The following is a 27242-nucleotide window of genomic DNA, read 5'->3' as shown; positions in this document are numbered from 1 at the left end:
AGTATACAGTTTTGTCTGCTCCAAAGCCTGATCCAATTCCTCACATATTAAACAAGTCCATTATTCACTTAACCATTATACTATATTTTAGTATAAATACGCTGGTGATTATAGGAAATCGTGCGATTATAGGAATTTGTAAAAAAATTCAGAATATTTCTCGATATTCACCTCGAGCAACTCAGCAAAAGTGTCAACATAATCCTCACTGTAAGTGAGGAAGAATTACAAGTTATGAAAGAAAATGCTGTTCCTGAAAGCACTAAAGATGCTGCAAAGTTTGGTCTAAAACTCTTCAAAGGTAAAGTGGAATTGTGATTTATTTTATCAATTTCAAAACAAAGTATTTTATGTGACTCAGCGTAGATAAGTGACAACCCTGCGCCGCGCCGTTATTACATTTGCATACTGCTTTTGAAGTTTGAAATAAATTAGTTTTTTATATAATTTAAAAAAATTTATAATCACCTGTGTATTTATACTAAAACAATTATCCACCTCAGGCTCAGCGAATATTGGTGAATAATAACCGAGACTTTGTCTCGGTTATTATTCACCGATATTCACTTTGCCTTCGGTGAATAATTGTTAATTATTATATTGTATTATATAGACCTGAGTGTTTTACTGGGAAATCTGCCACTCATATTTTTCATATGAACTACATCCGGGACATTTGAGTAACACATTTTCCAATGGCTTCACTCGTGAGGAAATCAATGAATTGTTTTGATTATCTTGCATAGTTTTTGTTTGTGAATGTGTCCATATAATAAAAAGCACATCACACGTTGGCCTGAAGATATGAAGTTCTTGTGTTCAACATTCTTGTGTTGAAAAACTCATATTTTCATACGAAATACATCGTGGATCTGAGTGACATATTTTCCGATATTTCACTCCGATGACGTCACTCCCAGTGTTTTTCTGCTGATTTAACACACTTTGTTAAAATGGTGAATGGGTTCAAAATTTAAATTCTTGATTAACTTGCTTTTTTTTTGTCGATGTGTCCATACGCGTATAATATAAATAACATTACACGGTGGTGTGAAGATATGAAGTTTATCTTCTCATGTTGAACAATATTCACTTCACTCAATCGTTAATATGTTCACCACTTGAAGAGAAACTTCATATGTTCATCCCACCATGTAATATCTATATATTATATTATATTAAGCCAGGCGGCACGGTGGTGTAGTGGTTAGCGCTGTCACCTCACAGCAAGAAGGTCCTGGGTTCGAGCCCAGAGGCCAGTGAGGGCCTTTCTGTGTGGAGTTTGCATGTTGTCCACATGGGTTTCCTCCGGGTGCTCCGGTTTCCCCCACAGTCCAAAGACATGCAGGTTAGGTTAACTGGTGACTCTAAATTGAGCGTAGGTGTGAATGTGAGTGTGAATGGTTGTCTGTGTCTATGTGTCAGCCCTGTGATGACCTGGTGACTTGTCCAGGGTGTACCCGGCCTTTCGCCCGTAGTCAGCTGGGATAGGCTCCAGCTTGCCTGCGACCCTGTAGAACAGGATAAAGCGGCTACAGATAATGGATGGATATTATATTAAGCAGTGCTGTGGATCGCTAATGCTTTCCTTTGGTAATACTTGCTGAAAGAAAAACATTGACTTTCATCATTAATATAAAACAATAACAATGTTTTTCAGATTAGTGCTCCAGACCGTTCACCTTTCATTTTCTTATTTCGAGAATTTAGGTGTGCAAAAATAACTGAATTGACAAATGCTGTGACACCCACAACTGCTGATTCTTGACGTTCTGTTAAAAATCACTTTATTTAATACAGTTTTTAAAAATTGCTTCAAACAATCTGATCTTTGTGATGGAATACGCAACAGTTTTGAAACTGACCCTCTTAATATAAGCTGCAAGAGACAAAGGTCTCATTTTATGTATTGACACCTTGCTTTTATGGATTTGTGCCATGTGGATCCGTTTTGTTTTCTTTTGGAGATCATCTTCAATAAGAATTCAGTATGTGCTCTCGGAGAAGCATGGGAAATGCGTGAGGGAGTAAAGAGAATGAGGATCTGTGTTTCACTGAATCAGCTCTGTATTTGCTTCATTATAATTACTGCTGTAATCACACATATGAAGGCAATGCTAAGATCACCAAATGACTAAAAGTCTATCGAATAATTATATACAAGAAACAAAAGAGCAGTCAGTAAGCCTGTTTGTTGTTGTTGTTGTTGTTGTTGTTAGGGTTTTTTGTAATGAAACTTTGCATATCTTTAATTTGAAAAAATAATGTTAATAAGCAGGTTCAGTGAGTTTTGGTTTGAACAAAGTGGGAAAAAAAAACATGACTAACATTAGCATGAAAAAATAATAAATAAAATACACAAGAAAAGGTGAAGTCCTCTCTGTAGTGACCCCCAGTGGTGTAGATGGAGGCCTGGATACTTGGTTTATACTTTGATACGAGTCAAATCACAGCTATGAGACATTCTGAAAAGGAAACCAGCAGCTCTTTTGTTAATCAGGTTTCAGACACATATAGTGGTGTTTTTAAGAACGGACAGCAAAAAGGCAAAGAAAACATCATCTAAAAAAAAAATGAAGTCCATTGTTCGATACAGTCCAAGACACGTACGCAGATTTGTATCACAGAACACGCTACTTTCCTCCATCAGTCTGTCAACTTCCAGATTCCACTCGTCCTCTTCTTTTTTTGATTTCCAACATAAATGACTGGTCACAGTGGTATTTTACTCACAAATCCAATGTATGGAATATGCTGCGATAAATAGCCTATAACAAACTAGCAACTTTTCTGTTTATTCTTGTATTTAAAAAGCAACAAAGTTTTATGTAAGAAATTATAAATGTCTTTTTCTAGAAAGAATATAAATTAAATTATTGCCCCCTGTTATAGAAGTTGTACTCTATTTCTAAGGTAAAACATATCAGCGATCAAAAATCAAACAATTTTTATGTGGGGAAAAAAAAAACAGGACTGTACAGGAAATTAAACTTTGGTCCATGCCTACTTTTTCCTCTAAGCATATTTTATAGAATGTGAGCAGTTACTCAAAATACACACACACTGAAAACCATACCAGTCTATGGTGAAACATGACCTCGGTACTGTTTTTTTTTTTTGCAAGAAAAAATGGAAGACAATCATTTAATGAAGCCAAGAATTCACATCGGAGTTCTGTTTTATTGCCAGGCTCATGGCGTTTCCCCCAGTCTCAGTGCTGTCATGAGGTTTCAGGTTCATGTCTTTGCAGAATCACTGCTGTGGAGCTTAATTGGTGCTTAAATCTGTCCACCAAACACAGAGATACTTCACTTTTTGGAAAGGAATTTCATTTTGTGACCTGCAAAGACAGAGATTCCTTCAGTAAGAGCTTTATGAATATCCAGTCAGAGAAAAAAAAAATCCCCCCCCCAAGAAACACAAGAAAGCTTACCAAGCCCTTTGAGAAACTTGTTGACCCCTCGATTCTCAGCTCCAGGCAGTGCGTCCAGGTAATCTTGAGCCCTTACCTCAAACAATCCTGTACAATGAGAAAGTATCTATTAAATTAAGTATGTTTTTAGCATGAAGGGAAGCTGTAATGAGCTTGATGAGCACCTACAGTACCTCTAAGTCCCTGCCTGCGCATCTCCCTCTCCTGAATAAAGGCTGCGAACATCTGTGTCTCCATGAAGACCTCCAGAAAGCGGCGCAGACTCTTTGAAGACACAGCCTTGCGGAAGGCCTCGCGATGGAAGGACAAAGGCGTGGGGGAGGAGGAAGAGGCTGAGGACTCTTCATCACGTTCGTTTCCCCCCATAAAGAGCGAATAGTGTCCGACTATTTCCACAAAGAAGCGGACAAAAGCTTCGGACACCACAGCGCTCAGAGAGCAGTGTTCTGAAAATATATGTACAAAAACTGGAATATGTGCGATTCTTGTAATTCTTTCAGCAACATAAGGTTCATGAATCAAATCCATAGTCAAACTCAAATATCAATTAATCCTTCAAAGCCCTAGTCTGTTATTCAGTTATTCATCCTGAAGTATACTATGGATAAGTTAATACTATGGAAATCGAGTCATACATGAGCTGATAGCCGACGAGGCGCGTAGCACTGAGCTGGCTATAAGCCACGTACAACAAGATTGAGTGGAATAACTGTTTTATTCTATCCACATTCACTGGATTTTGAGAAACAAGGGCATTTTTATTCTCATCTCATCTCATTATCTCTAGCCGCTTTATCCTGTTCTACAGGGTCGCAGGCAAGCTGGAGCCTATCCCAGCTGACTACGGGCGAAAGGCGGGGTACACCCTGGACAAGTCGCCAGGTCATCACAGGGCTGACACATAGACACAGACAACCATTCACACTCACATTCACACCTACGCTCAATTTAGAGTCACCAGTTAACCTAACCTGCATGTCTTTGGGCTGTGGGGGAAACCGGAGCACCCGGAGGAAACCCACGCAGACACGGGGAGAACATGCAAACTCCTCACAGAAAGGCCCTCGCCGGCCACGGGGCTCGAACCCGGACCTTCTTGCTGTGAGGCGACAGCGCTAACCACTACACCACCGTGCCGCCCGGCATTTTTATTTTCTTGCAAATTTGATAAATAAAATGTAATAAATAGAATGTAAACAAATTGGCAAAATGACAGGAGCAATTTGTGAAAGATGTGATCGTAATAATCCTTGAAAAATAAAAAAGATACGTTCTTACCATCAAATACTTTTATTCCATATTTTATTGCTTTTCTTTTGTATTTTTGGGGTTTTCTTTTCGAGTAGAGTCTTTATTTTGTCCTCGGTTGGTTCAGCAACACATGCCGCCATTTTGTTTTTCTCTACTCACGGTATATGAGCTGATTGGCTACTCTACTACTAGGCTATCAGCACGTGCGATTGCTCATATCCAGTGAATGTGGATAGAATAATAAAAGTTAGTCGTAAAGTGGACATTATTTGAAACAACAGGCTTGTGTTAATTTAAAGAGCTTTCTGAAACAGATAATGTACCAGAGGGAAGGTCTCCTCTGTCAGACGCCAGCTCTTTCCTCTTCTCCAGGACATACTCAAGAGCAGTTTGCAGTTTGTGAGGCAAAATGGAGTCTTCATCATCCATCTAAAAAAAAATAATAATAATAATACTAGTAAGAACACATAAGCAATAATTTGAAAATGATCAGTAGTCTCACTGTGGTTTTTTAACACTGAATTCTTGTAAAATGTAAGAAAACATTATTAAATATTTAAGAATATTCAACTCTGTGTAGATCTTTATTCATGCAGTTTAACAAAGATTTTAGTGAGACACTGAAACAGGGCTTTCACAGGAAGGTATAAAGTCCTACCTGTCGTAGGAAACGACTATTGCCAAGGTCCACCACCAGGACCTGTGGGAGAAAGAGGAGAGAATAATGTCATTTCCTGTGAGTGTGCCAGTTTCAGTTTTATCTCCGCACAGCTATTGTTTCACTGAGGAAGAAGGGCAGAGTTCAGGGCCGGCAGATAGAGTCCACCTGAACAGGAAGTGCTCATGGAAAATATTAGAAACAGATTGCCCTTTGACCTCCTTGCCAGTGCCATTACTCTCCACATACACTATTATTAGAGGAATTCGCTCCTCTTTTTGACTGTTATTTCCTTCCTTAGATCATGACAGAAATGCATCACGACATTGGTTATTTTCCTATAACAGCATGCTCGATCATGCTTTATTCCTCTTATAGCAAAGCAATTTGCCAAAGCTGAAAATTTACTAAGAAATGATGCATCATATTTTTTAAGAGTTATGGAATTTAATCTTGTGGAATGTCCATGAAACAAGTTAGTTCTGGTTATCCCTTATGTTATAGCAGCTACAAACGTTCTCTCACCAGCCTCTCTTTTTTTTCTCAAGTTAATAAGACACAAAATGCAGCTTGTCATATTACAGAGAAACCAAGAAGCACAAACTCCTCTGTCTTGAAGATTTTCCTGTGGCTGTTACAAAGCACTGACATCTGAGACACCTTTTATAAATGTTAAATGTTCCTTTGTTAAATAACCCATTTTTAACCTGTTTATTAATAGCTCTGCGGCACGGTGGTGTAGTGGTTAGCGCTGTCGCCTCACAGCAAGAAGGTCCGGGTTCGAGCCCCGTGGCCGGTGAGGGCCTTTCTGTGTGGAGTTTGCATGTTCTCCCCGTGTCCGCGTGGGTTTCCTCCGGGTGCTCCGGTTTCCCCCACAGTCCAAAGACATGCAGGTTAGGTTAACTGGTGACTCTAAATTGAGCGTAGGTGTGAATGTGAGTGTGAATGGTTGTCTGTGTCTATGTGTCAGCCCTGTGATGACCTGGCGACTTGTCCAGGGTGTACCCCGCCTTTCGCCCGTAGTCAGCTGGGATAGGCTCCAGCTTGCCTGCGACCCTGTAGAACAGGATAAAGCGGCTCGAGATAATGAGATGAGATTGATAGCTCTGGATTATGGTGAGCATCCACCATACAAGTTACGGTGACCTGGATGTTACTATAGTAATAGTAACAATATTCTCAAACTCAAGCCTTTACAGATGGAGAGGGGGTCTTACTTCCTCCAGGGGAAGCTCTTTGAGTCGAGGCAGAGAGCTGGACAGCAGGCCCACAATGAAAGGAGTCGGAGTGCAAACAATGTCCATCATAGCAGGGGGCAACACAGGGATGTATGTGTGCTGCCATGTGAAGGGATAGAGCAGGGCCACCACTGCATGACAACACTGAGACAGTGTGCTAGAGAGAAAGACAGACAGAGACAAAGAGATTAGATTTGATTCAGTATTATTATGGTGCTAGGACAACAAAATGGAGTATCTAACCAGGTAGTGCAATAGTAGTGAAGTACAGAGTAAGCAAATAAATACACTATATGACCAAAAGTTGGGAGACACCTGACCATCACATTCATATATGAACCTTTCCTAAACTGTTGCTACAAAGTTGGAAACACACAATTGTATTGGATGACTGTGTATACTGTAGCTTTACAGTTTCCTTCCCTGGAACTACGAGACCCAAACCTGTTCCAGCATGACAGTGCACCTGTGCACAAAGCGAGATCCAGGAAGACATAGCTTGCCAAGGTTGGAGTGAAGAACTCAAGTGTCCTGCACAGAGCCCTGACCTCAACCCCACTGAACACCTTTGGGATGAACTGGAACACTGACTGTGCTCCAGGTCTACTCACGCAGCATCACTACCTGACTTCACTAACGCCCTTGTAACTGAATGATCACAAATCCCCACAGCTATGCTCCAAGTTCTAGTGGAAAGCCTTCCCAGAAAAGTGGAGGCAGTTAGAACAGTAAAAGGGGACTAAACATGGATATATGGCTGTGATGGTCAGGTGTCCAAAATCATTTGATTTTATAACGTGGTATAGCAAGGTATATAATATACAGATTGTATTATCTGAGTCTTACAGAAATCATTCCTGTTACTTGAGTTGATAATGGGATTTTACAATTACTCCTTAAGGGCGGCACGGTGGTGTAGTGGTTAGCGCTGTCACCTCACAGCAAGAAGGTCCGGGTTCGAGCCCCGTGGCCGGCGAGGGCCTTTCTGTGCGGAGTTTGCATGTTCTCCCCGTGTCCGCGTGGGTTTCCTCCGGGTGCTCCGGTTTCCCCCACAGTCCAAAGACATGCAGGTTAGGTTAACTGGTGACTCTAAATTGAGCGTAGGTGTGAATGTGAGTGTGAATGGTTGTCTGTGTCTATGTGTCAGCCCTGTGATGACCTGGCGACTTGTCCAGGGTGTACCCCACCTTTCGCCCGTAGTCAGCTGGGATAGGCTCCAGCTTGCCTGCGACCCTGTAGAACAGGATAAAGCGGCTACAGATAATGAGATGAGATGAGAATAACTCCTCAAGTCACTGTATGTGCCTGACCATTTTGACCACAAGGTGGCACTAAGGTACAAGACTTTTACCTTCACTAATCTGATAACTTGAAATTAGATGTAAAAGATATTAGATGAAGGGATTTAAACAAAAACAGGATTCAATTAAAAAAAAAGGAAATCATTGCTGACTATACTGGACTAAATCCATCAAACATTTGTCATGATTGGTGAGCAAACAGCCATCAACAACACAAGGTTAATATGTTGCATCTGTGAGTGAGTCTGTTTTCATTTATACTCCTTGAATAACAATTTGAATAGATGGAGCCAATTTTCCACTCGTTTCTAAGCAGTGACACGTCATCCTTTTCTGAAATCATATTTCTCATTTTAACATCTTAACAAGCACTCGAGGAAAAATGACAGCAAAAAGATATCGATTTGTAATGCAGCAAGTTGTGTTGCACAATGCTGGCTATGGGATTTATTTTTGGGGGGATTGGGGAGGGGGAGGAATATGTTTTTAATCCATCAAAATGTACACAACACAGTCAATCTCTATTTTGCTAACACCAGCGCCTGGCCCGTAGCAGCTTTTTCCAAAAGAAAAAAAATATGTGACTTTCATTCCCATAGCAACGTTATAACAGTTCAGCATTTTTTCCTCTAAGACAAATGGTTCCAGGGGCCACAACTTTTTCCTTCACTTCTCGTGTCACAACTCTGTTTGTCTCCTCTGCTGAACATTTATGAGAGTCTCAAGACCCAAATTCTCCAACTGGTAAAAACACTTAGATAACCATAGTGTACACTTATTCTGTATACACTACCGTTCAAAAGTTTGGCGTCACCCAGACAATTTTGTGTTTTCCATGAAAAGTCACACTTTTATTTACCACCATAAGTTGTAAAATGAATAGAAAATATAGTCAAGACATTTTTCTGGCCATTTTGAGCATTTAATCGACCCCACAAATGTGATGCTCCAGAAACTCAGGCCAAGTTTACATTAGACCGTATCTGTCTCGTTTTCTTCGCGGATGCACTGTCCGTTTACATTAAACAGACTGGAAACGCCGGGAAACGGGAATCCGCCAGGGTCCACGTATTCAATCCAGATCGTGTCTGGTCCGGTGCTGTGTAAACATTGAGAATACGCGGATACGCTGTGCTGAGCTCTAGCTGGCGTCGTCATTGGACAACGTCACTGTGACATCCACCTTCCTGATTCACTGGCGTTGGTCATGTGACGCGACTGCTGAAAAACGGCGCGGACTTCCGCCTTGTATCACCTTTCATTAAAGAGTATAAAAGTATGAAAATACTGCAAATACTGATGCAAATACTGCCCATTGTGTAGTTATGATTGTCTTTAGGCTTGCCATCCTTCCACTTGCAAGTGGTAAGTGACGCGCATGCCCGATATGCACTGGGATCACACACACAGCGGCTCAGTCCCGAATCACTGCTCGTGTGCTTCACTCGCGCGCTCTGTGAGCTGCGCAGGGCCGGAGTGCGCACCCTCCAGAGGGCACTCGCTGTTCAGGGCGGAGTGATTTGGAGCACAGGATGCCTGCAGAGCCGAGTGTATCCGTGTATTGGCGTTGCTGTGTGCATGCGAATCGTTTTAAAAACGTTAATCTGATGATCCGCTGATACGGTCTAATGTAAACCCCACCTCAATCTGCTCAAAGGAAGGTCAGTTTTATAGCTTCTCTAAAGAGCTCAACTGTTTTCAGCTGTGCTAACATGATTGTACAAGGGTTTTCTAATCATCCATTAGCCTTCTGAGGCAATGAGCAAACACATTGTACCATTAGAACACTGGAGTGAGAGTTGCTGGAAATGGGCCTCTATACACCTATGGAGATATTGCACCAAAAACCAGACATTTGCAGCTAGAATAGTCATTTACCACATTAGCAATGTATAGAATGGATTTCTGATTAGTTTAAAGTGATCTTCATTGAAAAGAACAGTGCTTTTCTTTCAAAAATAAGGACATTTCAAAGTGACCCCAAACTTTTGAACGGTAGTGTAAATCAGGGTTGGGAAAAAAAAAAACTTCCACAATATTCATAATCTACGTTCTCTAAGTATGCTTAGGTAAATGAGCATCTTTACCTCGCTGCAAAAAAAAAAAAAATTAAATCTCAACTATAGTCAAATTTATCTAGAATTTCCTATAATGCGATTACAAGATTACAATAAACTAAATATAGGATTGCTAAAGCTAGTTCTAGTCGTCTTTACTCATTTCAAGCTTTAAAGTTTCTTATTCTATTGACACTTAAAAGATTGAAATTGAAAAAGTCTGTAAATTAGTTGAATAATGGTTTATTTTTATCTCATTATAGGAAATGCAAGATCAATTTGACTATAATCAGGATCTTTTCGCTTGCTAAGATATCTTTTTTTGCCACGTACAGTACAACTAAACAATAATACCTGAGCTTGTCTGCTGTGAAGATCACTCTCCGCTCCAGCAACAGTGAGGCGAAGACTCTCAGGAGTAGACGCAGACTCAAAGAGGAGAAGAGACATTCGAAATCTACATGCTCCAGCCGTGAGTCAGAGGGACGACACAGCTCTATTACCTGAGACAGAGAGAGAGATATATGTGGGTTGACAAGCAATTCACAGGTTGTGCTGGAGTTGTGCTTATTAAGAATGAAAGTGACAGGTGGCAGTACTATACAGAACAAGATCAACTGTGAGCTACTACTCACTTACATACACCCCCGCTCTCGCTTATATCAGAATGTAAGCAGTTGAAAAAATAGGACACTTATTATGAATGTTGACTTCAACAAATAATGAACCCTGAAACAAGTAAGTAAAGAGCAGTGTCTCTCCCCAGGGATTTCAAACAGCATCCTGGTACACTGTCATTTTGAAATAGCATTTTGCTTCTTGAAATAGCATCAAAATCCACGCTATATGTTTGGTAAATACATTCAGTCGGTAAACAGGAAGTCGATGTGCAATAGACCTGAAAATGGTATACACGGTATAAAACCCCAAGCTGAAGCTCAATACCAAATATCAAGCAGTTGTGATTTGTAGTTGCTGAGAAAAGTGTTATGAAAATTTTGTAAATCCACGCTACATGTTTCGTAAATACATTCAGTCAGTAAACAGGAAGTCAATGTGCAACAGACCTGAAAACGGTATACATGGTATAGAACACCAAGCTGAATCTCAGTACCAAATATCAAGCAGTTGTGATTTTTAGTTGCTGAGAAAAGTGTTATGAAAATTTTGTAAATCCATGCTATATGTTTCGTAAATACATTCAGTCGGTAAACAGGAAGTTGATGTGCGACAGACCTGAAAATGGTATACACGGTATAAAGCCCCAAGCTAAAGTTTGGTACCAAGTACCAAGTGGCTATGATTTGTGATTGCTGAGAAAAAGGGTGTTTCAGATAGACGGCGATACGGACGGATGGACAGAGATAAAAAAAACAGTATACCCTCCCCTCCTTCGGAGTGGGGGTATAATAAAAAGTTATAAAGGGTTCCCTGTAGCGCTTGAAGGGCTTCTATGCTCTGCCCCACTGGCGGAACCCTGAAATGTTCCATGCACAACCCTGCACTCAACAGCAAGTTCCTCTTTAGGAAACTAAGGCCCTGTCCACACAGCAACGGATTCAGGTGAATCTGATAAAATTGTTTATCGTTTCGGCCTGGCGTCCACACAGCACCGGCATTTTGGGTGCCCCAAAATGAAATCTTTTGAGAACGGGTTCCAGAGTGAAAAAATCTGGCAACGGCGCCGTTGCGAAGTCATCTGGATGAGTAGAACGGATTTGTTTACGATGACGTCACAACCACATGACTGTGAGTGCTTCACACCAGGTAGAAGTGTAACGAACTTGATGCGAGTTGTCAACAAATCCTATAACTTGGTTCATGAAACGCACTTACAAAATATTTTCACTGTGAATATTTATTGTGTAATGGTGCAAAGTGAGAGAGAGAGAGAGAGAGAGAGAGAGAGAGAGAGAGAATAGCCCTTAGGGCAGAGTCTTTAGTCCAAACACTGCGGAAGCAGTACCAAACCGCGCACCACCCGTGCGCTTTCCAAAAACAAAAACAAAAACAATCCCGCCAGCAAAAATAGGAAAAAAAAGGAGCAATCTCACCTCTTCAGATGTTGGTTTAAGTCCGACAATACATTCCTCAAAAAGGGCGTAGAAGAACAAAGTAATCCATCAACGTGTAGCATTCAATTTATTCCGGACCATTAAAGAATTCTGGAGGATATCAGAATGTTGGCGTACTGGCTTCCATCTACCCCCATTCATTCCTCTTTCCGCGTCTTTCATTTTACGCTACTGATTAATAATCAAAACTTTATGTGGCTGAAGCTACAGAAGAAGGGGTTTATGTGCATGCGTCTACTTCTTCTATTGTTCTGGTGTCTTCGATGGGACCGTCTTACAGCGCACATAGAGGTGTGGCATGTGTATTGCATTGTTTTCAGCAAGCGTTGCGTTGCCATATGTACCTGATATTTTACTGATCCGTTGCCCATGTGGACGCAATATTAAAAAAAAAAAATCTCGTTGCCGTTGTGTGGATGTAGCCTAAGAGCTCTTGACTATCCAAAGAACCCTTGAAGGGCCCTTTTTAGTTAATTACACTAAATGGCCAAAGGTTTGTGGACACTTAGCCATCACATCCCGTATGTGGTTCTTCCCCCAAACTGTTGCTACATAGTTGGCAACACACAACTGTAGCATTACAATTTCCCTTCACTCAAACTAAGGCCAAGTTTACATTAGACCGTATCTGTCTCGTTTTCTTCGCGGATGCACTGTCCGTTTACATTAAAATGCCTGGAAACGGGAATCCGCCAGGGTCCACGTATTCAATCTAGATCGTGTCAGCTCCGGTGCTGTGTAAACATTGAGAATACTCGGATACGCGGATACGCTGTGCTGAGCTCTAGCTGGCGTCGTCATTGGACAACGTCACTGTGACATCCACCTTCCTGATTCGCTGGCGTTGGTCATGTGACGCAACTGCTGAAAAACGGCGCGGACTTCCGCCTTGTATCACCTTTCATTAAAGAGTATAAAAGTATGAAAATACTGCAAATACTGATGCAAATACTGCCCATTGTGTAGTTATGATTGTCTTTAGGCTTGCCATCCTTCCACTTGCAAGTGGTAAGTGACGCGCATGCCCGACATGCACTGAGATCACACACACAGCGGCTCAGTCCCAAATCACTGCTTGTGCGCTCCACTCGTGCGCTCTGTGAGCTGCGCAGGGCCGGAGTGCGCACCCTCCAGAGGGCACTCGCTGTTCAGGGCGGAGTGATTTGGAGCGCAGAATGCCTGCGGAGCCGAGCGTATCCGTGTATTGGCGTTGCTATGTGCACGCAAATCGTGTATTGGCGTTGCTGTGTGCACACTAATCGTTTTAAAAACGTTAATCTGATGATCCGCTGATACGGTCTAATGTAAACCCCACCTAAGAGGCCCAAACTTGTTCCAGCATGACAATACCCCTGTGCACAAAGTGAAATCCATGAAGACATGGTCTGTCAGAGTTATTTTCAAAGAACTCGAGAGTGTCCTACACAAAGCCCTGGCCTCAACCCCACTGAATACCTGTGGAATGAACTGGAATCCAGACCTCCTCACCCAACATTAGTGCCTGATCTTACTAATGCTCATGAGGCCAAATGGGCAAATTTCCATAGCCATGTTGCATAATGTAGTGGAAAGCCTTTCCAGAAGAGTGGAGGTGGTTATAACCGCAAAGGGGGACTAAATCTGGAATGAGCTGTTCAAAAAGCACATATGGACGTGATGGTCATGTATCCATACATTTTTGGCGATATAGTGTATATCCCATAAATTGTGAGTGTGATTTTATAAACATACACATCATACTGTATAATGTGATAAATCTATCCATCATATTTCTTTCATAGTTGTGAAGCTATGACTCCTTTCTTTCTTAAGTTACAGTTATAATGAAGGGTATACATGTAGAGGCTGGAAATATCAGGTTCAGTACACAATGTCTTGAGAAACAGGGAGTTTTGGATAGATGTCCTTTATCTAATTTGCAAGCAAAGTGCTGGTGTAGCTTTAAGGGTGGACGAGTTAGTCTTCAAAATTTCTAGAGAAGTATAAATGACAATGCAATCTCTATATTATACTCCCAAAGTTGGTTGCACCAGCAGAATGTAAAAAGAATCTAAAGTAGCCTAGTTTGAGCCTAGTTAGTTTGTTGCCTCACACAAAGCAGGTTCTGGGTTCAAACCTGCCAGTCAACCAGGGCCTTTCTGTGTGGAGTTTGCATGTTCTCTTCGTGCCAGCATAGGTTTCTTCCAGGTGCTCTTGTTTCCTCCCAGTCAGAAGACATGCAGATTAGGTCAACTGGCCACTCAATTGCCCATAGGTGTGAATGTGAGGTGGGGTTTACATTAGACCGTTTCAGCGGATCATCAGATTAACGTTTTTAAAACGATTAGTGTGCACACAGCAACACCAATACACAATTCGCGTGCACACAGCAACGCCAATACACGGATACGCTCGGCTCCGCAGGCATCCTGCGCTCCAAATCACTCCGCCCTGAACAGCGAGTGCCCTCTGGAGGGTGCGCACTCCGGCCCTGCGCAGCTCACAGAGCGCGCGAGTGTAGTGCACAAGCAGTGATTCGGGACTGAGCCGCTGTGTGTGTGATCCCAGCGCATATCACTTACCACTTGCAAGTGGAAGGATGGCAAGCCTAAAGACAATCATAACTACACAATGGGCAGTATTTGCATCAGTATTTGCAGTATTTTCATACTTTTTAATGAAAGGTGATACAAGGCGGAAGTCCGCGCCGTTTTTCAGCAGTTGCGTCACATGACCAACGCCAGCGAATCAGGAAGGTGGATGTCACAGTGACGTTGTCCAATGACGACATATCCGCGTATTCTCAATGTTTACACAGCACCGGACCAGACACGATCTGGATTGAATACGTGGACCCTGGCGGATTCCCGTTTCCCGGCGTTTCCAGGCGTTTTAATGTAAACAGACAGTGCATCCGTGAAGAAAACGAGACAGATACGGTCTAATGTAAACTTGGCCTGAGTATGAATAACTGTTTGTTTCCGTGTTAGCCCCGTTACAGATTGGCGACCTGCCCAGTGCTTTCCCCCGCCTTTTGTCCAATGTTAGCTGGGATTGGTTCCAATTTTCCCCGCCCTGATGGATAAGTGTATAGATAATGGATGGAAGGATGAATGCCTATTTGATGTCTTCTTCATACTTGTATCAGTAAACAAAGAGCAAGTATAATAATAAAGGACAACCCCAAATCAAAAACATTGGGATGGTATGCTGACATTGAAATTAAATCCGAAAACAACAATTTGTAAATAATCTTTCACCTATATTGCACTCAAAACAATACAATGGCACATTATTTGATGATCTATCTCATTAATTTTTTTTTCAAAATAAACACATTTCAATTTTGATTTTTGCAACTCATTCCAGAAAAGGTTGTGACGGTAAAGCATTTACCACTTTGTAATGTTGCCATTCCTTCTGACAACACTTAAAAGATGTTTAGGGACTGAAGACACCAAGTGATGAAGCGTTTCAGGTGTGATTTTGTCCCATCCATCCTGCAAACGGGTCTTAAGGTGTGCAACAGTACAGAGTTGTCATTGTCATATTTTTTGATTCAAAATTCACCACAAATTTTCTGTTGGGGATGGGGGGACAGGCACCCTCTTCTTCCACAGCCATGCCTTTGTATTGTGTGCAGAATGTGGTTTTGCATTGTCTTGTTGAAATTTCCCTGGAAAAAAATGTCATCTTGAAGACAGCATGTGTTGCTCCAAAATCTCAGTGTACTTTTCTGCATTAATGCTGCCATCACAGAAGTGTAAATTACCTTTCCTAAGGGCACTAACACAACCCCATACCATGGCAGACCCTGGTTTTTGGACTTGTTGCTGGTAACAGTCTGGATGGTCCTTTTCATCTTTGGTCTGGAGCACACAGCATCCATTTCTTTTTTTTTTTCTTTAAGAGTTTTTATTGATTTTCCATTAAGCATATATATTTGTTACAGCTTAGTTTAACCATCAGCATGTACATAAGCAAAGAATAGCTGCAATATTCAAATATTCAAATAATTACAATTACAAGTGAGTAATAAATAAAATAAATAAATAAAAAATATATATACATTAAAAAAATAATAATAATCTCATCTCATTATCTGTAGCCGCTTTATCCTGTTCTACAGGGTCGCAGGCAAGCTGGAGCCTATCCCAGCTGACTACGGGCGAAAGGCGGGGTACACCCTGGACAAGTCCCCAGGTCATCACAGGGCTGACACATAGACACAGACAACCATTCACACTCACATTCACACCTACGCTCAATTTAGAGTCACCAGTTAACCTAACCTGCATGTCTTTGGACTGTGGGGGAAACCGGAGCACCCGGAGGAAACCCACGCGGACACGGGGAGAACATGCAAACTCTGCACAGAAAGGCCCTCGCCGGCCACGGGGCTTGAACCCGGACCTTCTTGCTGTGAGGCGACAGCGCTAACCACTACACCACCGTGCCGCCCAATAATAATAATAATAATAATAATAATAATCCCATCGCTTCCTTCCTCCTTTCCTCTCAACCCACCAAGAAATAAACTGAGCGACAGGCAGAGTAACAACAGTAACGACAGGCAGAGACTAAAAGAGGAGAAGAAGAAAATAAAAGGAGTGGGAACAAAGTAAGTACATGACTATTAACATTACGCACACTCACACACACACACACAAAAGGGGGGGGTCAGGGATCACCATTGCCTTTCATCACTATTGGTATTCTAATCATCTGCATTCAGTGGTATTTGTAGATTCTCATAATATTCAAGAAAGGGGGTCCAAATCTTTCTAAATTTTTGCAGGGAACCTTTGAGGGTATATCTGATTTTCTCTAGTTTCAAGAAATACATAGTATCTCTAATCCATCTTGTAAAATTGGGAGGTTCTTGCTCCTTCCAGGAGAGAAGAATGAGACGTCTTGAAAGTAAGGAGGTACAGTAAATGCTATAACTGCACGAGCTTCGCCATGAAGGGAGCAAGTTTCAGGGGTGGATCCAAATAGTGTGCATATAGGGTTGGGGATGATGTGTTTTTGGAATATCTCGGAGTAGGCGTGGAAGATATTGGTCCAGAATGTGTTAAGTTTAGGGCAGGACCACAGCATGTGTATGTAATCCGCTGGTTTGCCTTTACAGCGAGGGCAAGAGGGGTTTATATTAGGGAAGATTTTTGCCAGTCTTGCATTAGTCAAATGTGCTCTCAACACAATTTTAAGTTGAATTAAGCCGTGTCTGGCACACGAGGAGGAGGTATGTATCAAGTCAAGCGCTACATCCCATTGGTCATCTGTCATTTCCTCTCCAATATCGTTCTCCCAGAGTTTCCTAACATCTTGCAATGAATGAGGGACAATATCACAGATATTCTTATATATTGTGGAAATTAGACCTCTACAGTGAGGAGACAATGAGAGAATATTATCTATAGCATCGGCTGTTGGAAGGTCTGGAAACGAAGTCATGCTTTTTTGGATAAAATTTCTAATTTGAAGATACCTAAAAAAGTCTGATTTTGGTAAATTGAATAATTGTGAGAGTTGTGCAAATGAAGCAAATCTGCCTTTCACATAATCGGAAATAGATTTCACACCCTTTGATGACCAGACTCTAAAAGTGGAGTCCAAGAGGGAAGGAGGAAAGTTGTAGTTACTATGAATGGGAGAGTGCACCGATGTTGTCTGCAACTTGAAGTGCCTTCTAAATTGCGACCAGATTCTAATTGAGTGAAGGATCACAGGGTTAGAGCAAAGTTGGTTTTGGGGAGGGAGTGAGGGGGCACATAATATAGACGCCAGGTTGAGTGTATTACAAGCATATTCCATTTGCACCCACACCTCGCATTTACTAGGAAGGTCTCGTATAATCCACTGTAACATCATCTTTATATTACATGCCCAATAATAGTAAATAAAATTAGGCTGGGCCAGACCCGCAAAATTTTTAGGTCTTTGAAGCGCACTTCTTTTAATTCTTGGTGGTTTGCCATTCCAGATGAACGACGATATGCTCGTTTCCAGCAAATTGAAGAATGACTTTTTAATCAGAATGGGAATGTTTTGAAAAAGGTAAAGGAATTTTGGTAGCACAATCATTTTAATAAGATTAATTCGTCCAGCCACCGACAGTGGAAGATTTTTCCATCTGGTCATATCGTTTTTGCGTTTTTCGAATAAAATCCCAAAATTTTTAGTGAAAAGTTGTGGGAAAGAAGATGTTATTTCTATCCCAAGGTATTTAAAGCCTTTTCTAACAACTCTGAATGGAAAGCGTGAGGCTGGGATTAGATTAGCTGTTGGATTAAGTGGAAACATCTCACTTTTTTCAAAGTTGATTTTGTAACCTGAAAGTTTTCCGAATTGAACGAGAATGTTGAGTATGGGGGGGATGGATTTTAATGGGTCTGTCACATATAAAATAACATCATCTGCATATAAGGACAATTTGTGTGTAAGGCCCCCTCGATTTATGCCCAGAAAGTCATCGGAATGTCTAAGAGCAATGGCCAAGGGCTCAATTGCAATGGCGAACAGGAGAGGGGACATATTGCAGCCCTGGTGAGTGCCTCTGCCGAGCGGGAAGTATTCAGACTGCTGATCATTAGTAATCACAGCTGCTAGAGGTTGAGAGTAGAGGAGTTTTATCCAGGATATAAAGGATTCCTCAAAGCCAAATTTCTCTAGGGCTAAAAACAAATATTTCCATTCAATGCGATCGAAGGCTTTTTCCGCATCGAGTGATATGGCCATTTCAGCAGATTGAGTTGAGGGGGAGTAGACAATATTAAGGAGCCTTCTAATATTAGAACTAGAGTGCCGATTCAAAATAAACCCTGTTTGATCCAGTGAGATTATTTGAGGAGCAATTTTCTCCAGTCTTGTTGCTAGAATTTTTGATAAAATTTTGTAATCTACATTTAGCAAAGAAATTGGCCGATAAGATGCACACAGAAGAGGGTCTTTGCCTGGCTTTGGTAGGAGTGTTATTACAGCTTGTCGCAAGGTGGGAGGGAGATGCCCAGCTGACAAGGACTTGTTAAACATGGTTTGGAGAAGGGGGCAGAGCTCGGAAGCACATTTTTTATAAAATTCTGAGATATACCCATCTGGGCCTGGTGACTTATTACCATTTAGAGATTTGATGGCTGCTAGAATTTCTGCACTGGAAATTTCATTTCTCAGTAAGGAGTTTTGGTCATCTGAAACAGAAGGTTATCAAAGAAATGATTAAGTTGGGATAAGTTATCATCACATTCTGAGCGATATAGGCTGCTGTAATACTGTTTGAAAGTGTTATTAATTTCCATATGCTCTGTGATCATCTCACCTGTTGTGTCACAAATTTTAGGAATGAGACGTGAGGATTGGGCTTGACGGGCTTGCTGAGCTAGCAACTTGCCAGCCTTATCGCCTAAGTCATATATGTTACATCAAGCCTTTGTAAGTAAATATGTGGCTCTGTCAGTGGAAAGAAGGTTATATTCTGTCTGTAGCCGTAGTCTGTCTTTAAATAGTGCTGGAGAGGGAGCAGATGAGTATTGGCTATCAATCTCTGCGATGGAACGTGAAATATCAATAAGCTTAGATTATCTTTCTTTTTTTAGCCCTGGCGGAGTATTCAATTATTTGGCCACGAAGGTATGCCTTTAGGGTCTCCCATAATGTTGAATGAGAAATATCTGGAGAGGCATTAGTTTCTAGGAAGAAGCGAATTTGAGTGGAGACATGATTTACAAAGTGTTCATCAGCTAGAAGGAGGGGGTTAAGTCTCCAGCTGCGAGAGGGCCTAAAGCAAGTTGGCAACATTACCTGAAATGAGAGGGCCCCGTGATCCGATATAGTAATACTATGATATGAGCAGGAGTTTACATTTCCAATCAACCTATTATCCACAAGAAAGTATTCAATGTGTGTGTATGTATGATGTACATTGAAGAAGAAAGAGAATGTACATCATTCCTGCTCGCCAACTTGAATGTCTCCACAAGAAAACTGGTCTAACTGTCCACAAAGAAATGTACAAAGCCCACATACTTCAATACAAGGACTCCATCATTCAAGCTAAATCTGACTACTACTTTACTCTAATTCATTCCAACGACGGCAACTCCAAAGCACTGTTCACCCTGCTCAACAAAATCATCAAACCACCTGACTCTCTCCCCGCTCACCTGTACTCAGCTGACACTTGCAACAAACTACTGCACTTTTTCAATGAAAAAATTCACAAAATTCACCAACATCTTAGCTCCAACCCTCCATTTCACCCCTCCACTGAACTCTTTCCTTTCCACCAGCCGTTTTCTAGCTTCCAGCTCCCTGATCCCTCTGAAATTTCTGGCCTCATCCGCAAGTCCAAGCCCTCTACCTGTCAGCTTGATCCCCTCCCCACTTCCCTTGTTAAATCCTGCCTTCCCTCTCTCCTCCCCATCATATCTGCTATCATCCACTCTTCACTCATCACTGGAACTGTTCCCACACCATTCAAAGTTGCTGCTGTCACCCCAATACTCAAGAAACCTGGCTCTGATCCCACAGACTACAATAACCTCCGCCCCATCTCCAACTTGCCCTTCATTTCCAAAATCCTCGAAAAAATTGTAGCCTCTCAACTCCACTTCTACCTATCTCACAACTCCCTATATGAGCACTTCCAGTCTGGATTCCGCCCCCACCATAGTACAGAAACTGCTCTCTTAAAGATCACCAATGACCTTCTCATGGCAGCTGATTCTGGTCTACTCTCCATTCTCATCCTCCTCAATTTAAGTGCAGCCTTTGACACCATCTCTCACTCCATCCTCCTCCTTAGACTCTCCTCCATCAGTATCACTCACACCCCCCTCGACTGGTTTCACTCCTATCTCTCTGGCCGCACTCAGTTCATTCAACTCAAGTCCTTCAGATCTCAACCCTCCCCCATCACCTCTGGCATGCCCCAGGGCTCTGTCCTGGGGCCCCTCCTCTTCATCACCTACCTCCTTCCCCTCGGCAATATATTTCGTAAATTTAATATCAACTTTCATTGCTATGTGGATGACACCCAGCTCTACCTGTCTGGAAAACCCTCTTCCACCCTCCCTTCCCCTTCCCTTACCACCTGCTTAGCTGAAATCAAATCCTGGTTCACCTCTAACTTCCTGAAACTGAACAGCGACAAAACTGAAGTCCTTGTAGGCACCAAATCCACCCTCTCCAAAGTTGACAGTATCTTCTTTTCAATTGACGGTTCCATAGTCTTCCCCTCCCCTCTGGTCAAGAGCCTGGGTGTCATCCTAGACAGCTCTCTATCCTTCCTCTCTCATATCAATAACATTACACAGTCTGCTTATTTTCACTTATGTAACATAAATCGTCTTCGCCCCTCCCTCACCTCCCACACCACCTCCATTCTTGGACACAGTCTTGTCACCTCCCGCATTGACTACTGTAATTCTCTCCCCTTTGGTCTCCCTCAAAAATCCCTTCATAAGCTCCAATTGGTCCAGAATTCAGCTGCCCGTATCATCACCAATTTGCCCTCTTTTCATCACATCACCCCAACACTACAGACTCTCCACTGGCTCCCTATCAAATACAGGATCAATTTCAAAATTCTCCACACATTCAAGACCATCCATAATTTTGCCCCTCCATATTTGTCCAATCTTCTCCACATTGCTACCCCCTCTTGTTCCCTCTGATCCTCCTCCTCCATCTTCCTCACTGTCCCCTCTGCCCGCCTCAGTACTATGGGGAGTAGAGCTTTCAGTCGCTCTGCTCCCCAACTCTGGAATTCACTCCCCCCCGACATACGTAATATTGACTCTCTACCTCTATTCAAATCCAGATTGAAAACTCACTTGTTTCAGTTAGCATATTCACTGTGACTTTTACCATCTCTAAATTCTCTGTTTACTTTCTCTGTGCTTTTATTGTGTCTTGTTTTACTGTTTTTACTGTTGTTTTTACTCGTTTTTACTCTTGTTTTTACTGTTTGTATAGTGTCCTTGAGTGTTTTGAAAGGCGCTTCTAAATAAAATGTCTCATCTCTCATCTCATTATCTCTAGCCGCTTTATCCTTCAACAGGGTCGCAGGCAAGCTGGAGCCTATCCCAGCTGACTACGGGCGAAAGGCGGGGTACACCCTGGACAAGTCGCCAGGTCATCACAGGGCTGACACATAGACACAGACAACCATTCACACTCACATTCACACCTACGCTCAATTTAGAGTCACCAGTTAACCTAACCTGCATGTCTTTGGACTGTGGGGGAAACCGGAGCACCCGGAGGAAACCCACGCGGACACGGGGAGAACATGCAAACTCCACACAGAAAGGCCCTCGCCGGCCACGGGGCTCGAACCCAGGACCTTCTTGCTGTGAGGCGACAGCGCTAACCACTACACCACCGTGCCGCCCTAAATAAAATGTATTATTATTATTATTATTACTTTTTTGTTGTTATATTTAAATCTCCATATATCTGAGACACCACTCTGTGTAATATATTCATTGATAACTTTGGCAGATTTGGTAAGAGACTGTGGTCTGTTTGATGGCCTGTCTAATATGGTATTGAGCACACAATTAAAGTCACCTCCTATTATCAAGTTGTAATTATCATCTGTGGGTATGGTGGAGAAGAGCTTGTTAAAGAAATTACAATCATCATAGTTTGGAGCGTAGACATTGACCAGAACGACAAGACTGGCGAACAACAGACCCGAAACAATGACAAACCTCCCGTTAACATCAGAGATAATCTCCTTGGCTTGAAATGGGACGTCTTTATGTATGAGAATTGCTGTCCCTCTGGCCTTAGCGTTGAACCGTGAGTGATATATTTGCCCAACCCAGCCTTTTTTAAGGTAATTGATGTGATCATTCTTAAGGTGAGTTTCCTGTAGAAAGGCTATATCGGCATTCAATTGTTGTAAATAGGACATTATTTTTTGTCTTTTCACACAGATATTCATGCCTTTTAGCATTCAAAGAGACAAAATGGATGGACTGATTTTGATTATAATTTGATGTAGGTGTCATATTCTAGGAGGAAATGTGATAGATGAGTGGCAAAGGTGATGGGGGGGTTGGGGTGGGGTGGGGGGGCACAGAAGAAAAGGGGAAAAAGAAAAAAAAAAGGAAAAAGAAAAATGAATCGTGCTCTTAACCGCCAGCGTGAAAAGAACACCTAACTTACTTGAACTCTGTTTTTACAGAAAGGGATAGGGATAAATTTAACATGAAACTGCGCAAACCTGTTGATAATGACAGGTGGAATTACAGATGGCCCAGTAAGGTCAATATACACATTAGTATACAGTGTATATACATATGTTTATGCACGGGATCAATCAAGTTTCAGCCTGCATTACTCTCATTTCTTCACTAATAACCATTTACCTTCATTCAGAGTTTTAGGAATAGAAAGCAGTGTAGTAGTGTACTGTACATGACAGGAGCAGCAGCAGTATAAATGATGTGTTATGAGTCTAGCTGACATTTCTTTCAATGCCATAGTCTCTGAGTCAGTGTCACATCCTTCAACCACTTGTGTGGGGAGCGGGAGCGCAACATCATTTAACGGGGAGCGAAACCATGAGCTCGTTCACTATGAACTTTACTACTGTAAAACTATATTAAATTTGAACTAACCTCAATTCTTTTTACATAATCACTTATTTATTTCAAACTAGACCGAAAAGTGAATAGCAGTAATGGAGAGAGGGTATTGCCTAAAGAAGCAGGCACCTTTGGTGAATAGCATGACCGTTAGATATGGCTGTACTCAGGCAGCTTTCGGACCGCTACTGCCTCATGAAGGAGATGAAGTGGAATGTGAATCTGACCTGCTGTTTTGGAGAAAAGAGGAAACTTCAGCGGGCAAGAAAAACATCAGTTTTTGTCTGTTCTTATCGGTGACTTGGAGCTTAGCGGGGAAAAGCATCCTGTAGGCGAAACCGGCGCTCCTCAGCTGCGACTTGACCGTGAAGTATGCTGCTCGTTTCTTGGAGACATTGACGCTGTAGTCGGGGTAGATGTGCACTTCAGACCCGCAGAAGGAGAGGGATCCACCAGCTTCTCTTGCCAGCTTCAGGATACGCTCCTTGGTCTGGTAGTGGTGGATCCGTGCAATGAGTGGGCGCGGGGGGTCATCTTGCTTCTTGCGGAGGGTGGCAATTCTGTGGGCTCTGTCGACAGATGGAGGAGTAGGAAAAGCCTCTGGGCCGAACATTTCTCTCAGAAATACCTCCATAAAAGCAGTTGGATAGGCGCCCTCAACTTTTTCAGGTAAGCCAGTAATGCAGATGTTGTTGCGTCTCGATCTGTTTTCCAAGTCCTCTATCTTAAATTTGAGGGCATCGTTGTCCTTAGACAGGGCGATGCAGGTGGACTCGAGGGTTGCCAGTCTAGTCTCCATGTCATTAAGTGACGTCTCCATATGCTGAATTGATTGGTCATGGCGATCAATGGTTGCTCGGTCAGCAGAAAGTTGGTCGGAGAGTTTGGCTATGATGCGGTCCTCCATTGATTTGAAAAGTTTCTCCATGTCAGCCAGGGTTAGTGGCGCGTTGCTAGTAGCATCTTCTTGGTTTTGGCTAGCTTGCGTTCCGTCACTTTGCCTATTTTCAGATGAGTGTTCGTCTGCTTGGTGGTTTGGCTTTTTCGTAGGTTTTCCCATGTTTAACAATCTTTTGCACAAGTTTGCATAGGTTTGTCGCAGCAATAACTCCCTTTAATTAAGGATTAAGACAGGATTTTAACAGAGCTCTCCCGGCGTGCGACTTACTCCATCCTGCGACAAACCGGAAGTCCCACACAGCATCTATTTCTTCCCAAAAAAAAAGGCCTGAAATACTGATTTGTCTGACTACAATGGACGTTTCCACTGTGTGATGGTCCATCCCAGATGCCTCTGAGCCCAGAGAAGTCGACGGCACTTCTGTACACAGTTAACATAAGGCTTTCTTTTTGCACAGTAAAGTTTTAACTGGCATTTGTGGATGTAACTTTGTATTGTAGAGCTTGACAAAGGTTTGTGAAAATAATCCCGAGCCCATGTGGTTACATCAGCTACAGATGAATGACGGTTCTTGATGCAGTGCCGTCTGAGGGATTGGAGATTACGGGTGTTCAGCTTAGGCTTGCGCCCTTGCCCTTTACGCACCTAAATTCTTCCAGATTCCTTGAATCATTGAATGATATTATGCACCATAGAGGAGAGTGAAACATCTAAATCCCTTCCTATCTTTCTTTGCGGAACACTGTTTTTAAACATTTCAATAATTTTCTAATGCATTTGTTGACAAACTGGAGATTCTCGCCCCATCTTTTTTGGCCCATGTTTTATTTGATCACTTTACCAGTTATCAGTTAGAAGTAACTACATACCTTAAGTGTCTGTGGTGCAATTGGGCAAGTTTTAATGTAACTTCTCTCAACATATTGTTTAACACTAACATTACACCCTGACTAATGACTGAATTTACAGTCAACTGGTGCAACTGGCTGGGTTGGGCAAATATAATACATTTCTAGCTCAGTGTAGTGAGTTGTGTTTAAAAGCATTAAAAAGAACACTGTTGACTGAACACACCTCGGTTCCTGAGCCTGGCAGGAAGTTCTTCACAGTAATGGTTCTGCCTGGAGCGGGGAATGGAGCCTCCATAATGCCCCTCATGAAGGGTTGCACCAGAGCAGGGGAAATCGCTCTCCTTTTCTCAACTTCATCCAACATCTAACACAAACAGGAACAGATAACCACATGGATTTCACAGCATACTTCAACTTTGGTATTTACACTTATAATATTGTATATAGTATTGGATGAATAAATTAGAAGATGTGAGAACATGCCTTTGAAAAGAGGTCAAAACATCCCAGTCGACTCACTATGCAGTAGACCTCAGGCAGACGCCTCCCTTTCCCAGTAGGCTGTGGAACAACATACACACACGTTTGTGTCTCACTATCCTTGTGAGGACCTTCCACTGACATAATTATTAATGTAGTTAATTAACAACAACAACAAGAACAATTTCCTTGCAGGGACTATCCAAATGTCTAAAAATGTCCTGATTCTGCAAAAGGAAAACCTCCCATCCCAGTACTGAGCAGCGGAAATGACAGAACGAGAGTCTTTTGTCCTTTAATGAAAACACATCATTAAACTGTTCCATATGTGAACTCCAAATAGCTGTCCATTCTGATTCTGAAAAAAAAGGAATTAAATCTGTTTTAATAGCATGAAAATGCAGCTCACCAATAAACGTCGACAGTAGCCAAATCTTCTGCTCCCATCTTCCCCCGTCAAGACAAATGAGAAGGTTTCACTAGGAAATATTAGAAACATAAAGCTAAATTAGAGATTATCCTGACATTTTAGCAATGTTTAGTGTTTAGCAGTTTGGAAACTAAGTAAATTACCTGGGGAAATTGTCCACAGGGGCCCAGTCTTTGGCATCAGGAAAGCAGAACTGAGGAATGACCTTCAGTTGATCTTCAGCCTCTCGCATGAACTTGAAACTCCTCTCCAGCTAAATGTGCAGAAGTCGGGTCATGAGAAAGTAGAATTTTAACACATTTGATAAGGCTAAAATGGGAGGTAGCACTTTAATTGGATAGTCATTAGAGATACTACAACCAGTCAACAAACCATTAAAAACCTTTGAAGTGACTCAAAAACATGGAAACTGTTTATCAATGTTGTTGTCGATTATCCAGATTGTGGATAACCAAAAGTTACCAAATGATGTTCGGTCATTCATTGGATTTTTTTTTTTTTCAGACCAGTAATATGGTTCAGTAAGAGGACAAGCTACCTTAAGTGGGAACTGCTGGGTGACTTCAGGCAAATAAGGGGCTCCTGCTTTGGTTTTATGTAGAGCCACCACTAGGAAGTACTCAAACAGTTTCCTCTCCTGTAGGTCCATCAAATCTCTCTCCAGTGTGTGATACCGGCCCGTCTGTTTTAACATGGACTGCACTGACACCAACCTCTGGCTGTGAGCTATGAGTAGACCATGAAAAATCAGCATTAGACCCATTAATACATTCAACTTCATGGAGCTCATACAGTATTATAGAGAAAGAATAGGCGTCTAGCATATCTGTTCCAAACAGTGTTATGTTCAAAGCCCACCTTTCAGCTTTTCTTCTGTGTCACTCTCTGATTCACTGTTTTCATCTGTTACTATACCCAAAAGAAAAAAACAACAACAACAAGACAACATTAAAACAGTTGGTATGCACTGAGTGACTCACACATATGTCAG

General features: G+C 42.0%; 1 protein-coding gene across 1 annotated transcript in view; it reads right to left on the bottom strand.

Moving 5' to 3' along the window:
* Positions 1–1790: 1790 nt before the first annotated feature.
* si:dkey-82f1.1 (DENN domain-containing protein 2A) overlaps positions 1791–27242 on the bottom strand; it is a 66499-nt gene continuing 41047 nt past the window's right edge. Inside the window, exons 8-20 of the mRNA XM_060914556.1 lie at positions 27110–27160; positions 26790–26977; positions 26395–26504; positions 26231–26300; positions 25825–25902; positions 25565–25705; positions 10293–10441; positions 6560–6737; positions 5343–5384; positions 5008–5113; positions 3607–3879; positions 3434–3520; positions 1791–3340 (exon numbers count right to left, since the gene is read on the bottom strand). Coding sequence (XP_060770539.1) covers positions 3309–3340; positions 3434–3520; positions 3607–3879; positions 5008–5113; positions 5343–5384; positions 6560–6737; positions 10293–10441; positions 25565–25705; positions 25825–25902; positions 26231–26300; positions 26395–26504; positions 26790–26977; positions 27110–27160 — 1505 coding nt within the window. The 3' untranslated portion in view covers positions 1791–3308. The remainder of the gene's footprint in view (positions 3341–3433; positions 3521–3606; positions 3880–5007; positions 5114–5342; positions 5385–6559; positions 6738–10292; positions 10442–25564; positions 25706–25824; positions 25903–26230; positions 26301–26394; positions 26505–26789; positions 26978–27109; positions 27161–27242) is intronic.

This window comes from Neoarius graeffei, chromosome 2, assembly GCF_027579695.1.
Source record: "Neoarius graeffei isolate fNeoGra1 chromosome 2, fNeoGra1.pri, whole genome shotgun sequence".
In the NCBI taxonomy this organism is placed as follows: domain Eukaryota; kingdom Metazoa; phylum Chordata; class Actinopteri; order Siluriformes; family Ariidae; genus Neoarius; species Neoarius graeffei.
This window is presented reverse-complemented; position numbering and strand designations above follow the sequence as displayed.